Below are 4720 nucleotides of genomic sequence, written 5' to 3'. Positions count from 1 at the left end.
ACTCAAACTCATGTCCATTGAGTCAGTGATGCCATCCAGCCATCTCATCCTCTGTTGTCCCCTTCTCCTCACACCTTCAATCTTTCCCTGGATCAGGGTCTTTTCAAATGAGTCAGCTCTTTGCATCAGGTGGCCAAAGTATTGGAGTTTCAGCTTCAACATCAGTCCTTCAAATGAATATTCAGGACTGATTTCCTTTAGGATGGACTGGTTGGATCTCCTTGCAGTCCAAGGGACTCTCAAGAGTCTTCTCCAACGCCACAGTTAAAAGTACAATATAATACACTGGTCAAAAATCTTTGGAACAAATGAAATGAAAATATGATTTAAAGATTAAAAATAATAAATAAATAAAGATTAAAAATGAACAGTATATAATTTCTGACTATTAAAAACATCTTGTTGATTTTCTTTATGAATGGTGATGGGTTCAGATCACTATCATATTTAGATCCTTGTATCCAAAAAGGGAGTGATATGAATTTTAAGTAATTGACATTAAAATATGCTAAAAATACATCCTTAATCTTACATTTAACAATTTTAGGTATCAGTTTAAAAATATACATATAAATACTTCTTTAAAAACTAGATGTTAAACAAGCAAGACTGAAAACCACTGGCTTGGTGATTGCAAATTTTATTATTCTGGTAGTTTTGGAAGAAGATGTATGTGTTCTCTGTGAGCGTGTGATCGCGATGCCGTGAGTTGTAGTTTCTGCGCACGTGGTCATAGGTATTAGACATTCACTGTCTGCCTTGCGTTTGGTCTGCTTTCTGTGTATATTCAGATATTCCTTTTGATTGAAAGAGGATAAAATAATTATATTTCGATCAATTTGAGTGATTTAAAATATCTGCTTATCAAGAACAGTATTTGGCATTCTTGGGTATCTTATATGTGCGTGAAGTCACTCAGTCGTGTCAGACTCTTTGCGACCCCATGGACTGTAGACTACCAGGGTCCTCTGTTCATGGGGATTTTCCAGACAAGAATACTGGAGTGGGTTGCTATTTCCTTCACCAGGGGATCTTCCCAACCCAGGGATCAAACCTGGGTCTCCAGCGTTGTGGGCAGACGCTTTACCATCTGAGCCACCAGAGAAGCCCTGGTTATCTTATATACTATATACTAATAAATTTTCTAAATGTTCCTCTCTTATGTATCTATTTACTTTTTGCAGGTAGCAGAAACGAATATAATCTGTATCCTGAACTTTCCAGCTATCGTGAGAGAGTTGGTAAGTAAAAATATGTCTGTTTTAAAAAGATTTGTAACCATCTTATAATCACAAACCTTCTAACTAATCTGGCAGGTTGTGAAAATATCAGTACCTCTTATTTCATTTATAGGATATTCACGTTACTTTGAGAAGCACTTCATTTAAAACATACTCTGCACAATTGGACTGATCAAACTTGATGAGGTCAGCAGATAGACTGGACCCACTTGGGAAAGGGCCACTGGGCCCTGAGGGGTTAGGGGCCTTGACTACAGCGGAGTAGAAGTGGCGTTGGCAGTGTGACTCTGGGGATTAGCGTGTCTTTTCTCAGATCCCTCTAAAGTCTGCACTTGTAGTCTAAGTGCCTGATAAATATTAGAAATATCTCTTAAAAAGCAATGAGGGAAGATAAGAAACAAAACCCTACGTGGGATCTGGGGACAGAGGCTCAGACTTCACACCCGTACTTTTATTCTCTGGCTGTGTGTTCCACACACTTTACTTCCCATGGTTGGTCGGTTGGTTGGGTTTTGCTTTTATATTTGAGGGTAGCACAAGCTAAGTGTTTCAAACAGTAGGTAATAAGTTAATATTAATATTAATTTATTTTAGTACTTTCTCAAAATATAAGGGATTTTAAAAAAGAAAATGCAAGGAAAGATTTAAAGTCTATTTTAAAAATAAAGCTTACTTTACATTGCTGTGTGAAACCAGTTAAACTCTTACTAAGGACTTCCTTATGCCAGTCTATCAGCCTTGCAGAGAAAAGTCCCAGCCCTGTGACTCCTTGGTCCTGAGGCTTGAGTTGAAAACCCGTCTGAGCAGGACTCCTGGCTGCCTGGGCTGGCTCTCCTGGGCCTGCCCACGCTGCGTGGGTACAGCGATGGTTCTCCAGGTGGTGTGTGCTTTTGCTTCGAACCTTTGGAAGCTCCTGCTACCAAGTCTTCTGGCCTCACGGTAAAACAGGGGATGGGCATCCATAGCCCTGTTTACTGAGGTTTTCATACCTGGCGGTCCGAACCTCCTTGGTCAGCATCCATCACTGCCCCCTGTCCACCCTCTGACTGGCAGGGGCCCTCTGGGCCTGGTGCACAGCTCTCTGCCATGGGGCTGTCCTGAGCTGTGTGTGCCTGAGGACTAGGCCCACTCGATGCCAGTAATGCCCCCTCCCTGAGTGTGACAACCACGGATGCCCTTCATCTTTTGACTTTGCTGTTTGAGAATTGCGAGTCTCATGACCTCTCCTGGTGGCCCCATCCAGCTCACTCACACTCCTGTAGAGAGATCGCGGTCACCAAGGGTTGTGGATACCACCCGTATCCTGGGGCATGTGGGTGCCAGGATCGAGTCAGCTGCCCGGCTCATCACGGTGCCACGTCTTGGAGGAGACCTTCCAGGGTCTGAGATTGTTCCGAGTCATGTCTGGGGCCAGATGTGTCGATGTCATATGGGTCACATTATGCAGGCTCCACTGAGAAGTGGCATCCTGTGGACGCAGACTTGCTAATTATGAGCTCAGAGCAGCTGCCAGTCACCAAAGCTGACTGTAATCTGTTTCCTGTTAAGTGTGGCCCTGATTTGGGAGAGAAAAATAACTTCTATTTGAATAAACTTGAATATTTGGATACAAAATAGTCAATTGCTTCAAAGATCCTCCAGATTGTTTTGAAGTGTAGGAATGTAGGTCTTGAAGGCGCGTGTCCTCAGCAGGGAAGGCGCCTGTGTGTGGACACTGGCTGTTTGGGTGGCCCTGTGGGTCTTACTTCCCTGCGCTCCAGGGACCCTCTTGGCTGGCCTCTTCTAATGGATTACGTTGTGGACATTAAACTTCTCCTATGGAAGCCGTCCCTACTATTTACAGTAAAGCGGAACTGTAAGTCATTTTGAGCTCGTTGAAGAGAAAGCCAGCAGGGGGACCTGGCACCAAGTGCACATGGACTGGTCCCTGCTGGGGGCGCCTGCTGTCACCCAGGCCAGCTCTGTCCTTTGTTTCCCGTGGATGAACTTTCCCAACAAGCCCTCAACTCAAGACCCTTCTGCACCCTCCTAAAATAGAGGGATTGCCTGACTGGTGAGTGGGTGAGGAATTGGCACACCTCTGTCTGCCTGTCCTGCCCACACCCTTCACCAGCTCTGCCAGCAGCGGCCCCTCCCTCTCTGCTTCACCTCTGTGCAGAGTGGATGCCAGGAGGGATGCAGAGCGCCAGCCTCCTCCCACCCAGCAGCGCCGCCTTGTCCTCTGTTGGCTCAGAACCCCTGCTTGGCCCTGAGACCCGTTTTTCCTGTTACTGTTTTATCTTCATCTTATTTGGAAACTGCAATTCAGAGGCAGTTAGACAACCTCCAGCGGGGGGAGGGGCAAAGATTGAATCTGGTCTGCAATCCCTTCTGTCTTTTCTTAAGGTCATAATATCTTTCTTCCCCTAATTATTCGTTATAAAATATATTTCTAAAACTGCTAAGAACAAATTCAGGGATCATCAGCAACAGATATTCCTATTATTTGTACAGTCTGGATAACTCAGTGACTCAGGAAGATAGTTTGCCTAACTAAACTACAGGGAGGGAACACAGCCCCACCCATCAGCCAGAAATTGGATTAAAGATTTACTGAGCTTGGCCTCCCCGAGCATAGCAAGACCCAGTTTTCCCCACAGCCAGTCCCTCCCATCAGGACACTTCCACAAGTCTCTTAGAGGGCAGACAGACTGAAAACCACAGTCACAGAAAACTACCCAAACTGAGCACATGGACCACAGCCTGGTCTAACTCATTGAAACTGTGAGCCATGCTGTGTGGGGCCACCCAAGAGGGACAGGTCATGGTGGAGAGCTCTGACAAAATGTGGTCCACTGGAGAAGGGAATGGCAAACACTTCAATATTCTTGCCTTGAGAACCCCATGAACAGTATGAAAAGACAAAAAGATAGGACACTGAAAGATGAACTCCCCAGGTCAGTAGGTGCCCAATATGCTGCTGGAGAAGAGTGGAGAACTAGCTCCAGAAGGAATGAGGAGGCTGAGCCAAAGTGAAGACAGTGCCCTGTTGTGGGTGTGACTGGTGGTGAAAGTAAAGTCCGATGCTGTAAAAACAGTAGTGCACAGGAACCTGGAACGCTAGGTCCATGAATCAGGGTGAATTGGAAGCAAACAGATGACAAGAGTGAACATGGACGTTCCAGGAATCAGTGAACTGAAATGGACTGGAATGGGCGAATTTAACTCAGATGACCATTATATCTACTACTGTGGGCAAGAATCCCTTAGAAGAAAAGGAATAGCCACCATAGTCAACAAAAGAGTCTGAAATGCAGTACTTGGGGGCCATCTCAAAAGCAACAGAATGATCTTGGTTCATTTCCAAGGCAAAGCATTGAGTATCATAGTAATCGAAGTCTATGCCCCAGCCACTAATGCTGAAGAAGCTGAACAGTCCTATGAAGACCTAAAGACCTTCTAGAACTAACACCAAAAAAAAAAAAAAAAAGTCCTTTTCT

At 44.9% G+C, this 4720-nt stretch overlaps 1 protein-coding gene across 1 annotated transcript in view; it reads left to right on the top strand.

Annotated features, from left to right (window-relative positions):
• Positions 1–4720, top strand: part of SH3YL1 (SH3 and SYLF domain containing 1) — a 47409-nt gene that overhangs the window by 37820 nt on the left and 4869 nt on the right. Inside the window, exon 10 of the mRNA XM_010848436.1 lies at positions 1185–1241. Coding sequence (XP_010846738.1) covers positions 1185–1241 — 57 coding nt within the window. The remainder of the gene's footprint in view (positions 1–1184; positions 1242–4720) is intronic.

This window comes from Bison bison, unplaced genomic scaffold, assembly GCF_000754665.1.
Source record: "Bison bison bison isolate TAMUID 2011002044 unplaced genomic scaffold, Bison_UMD1.0 scf7180017864266, whole genome shotgun sequence".
NCBI classification, from domain to species: domain Eukaryota; kingdom Metazoa; phylum Chordata; class Mammalia; order Artiodactyla; family Bovidae; genus Bison; species Bison bison.
This window is presented reverse-complemented; position numbering and strand designations above follow the sequence as displayed.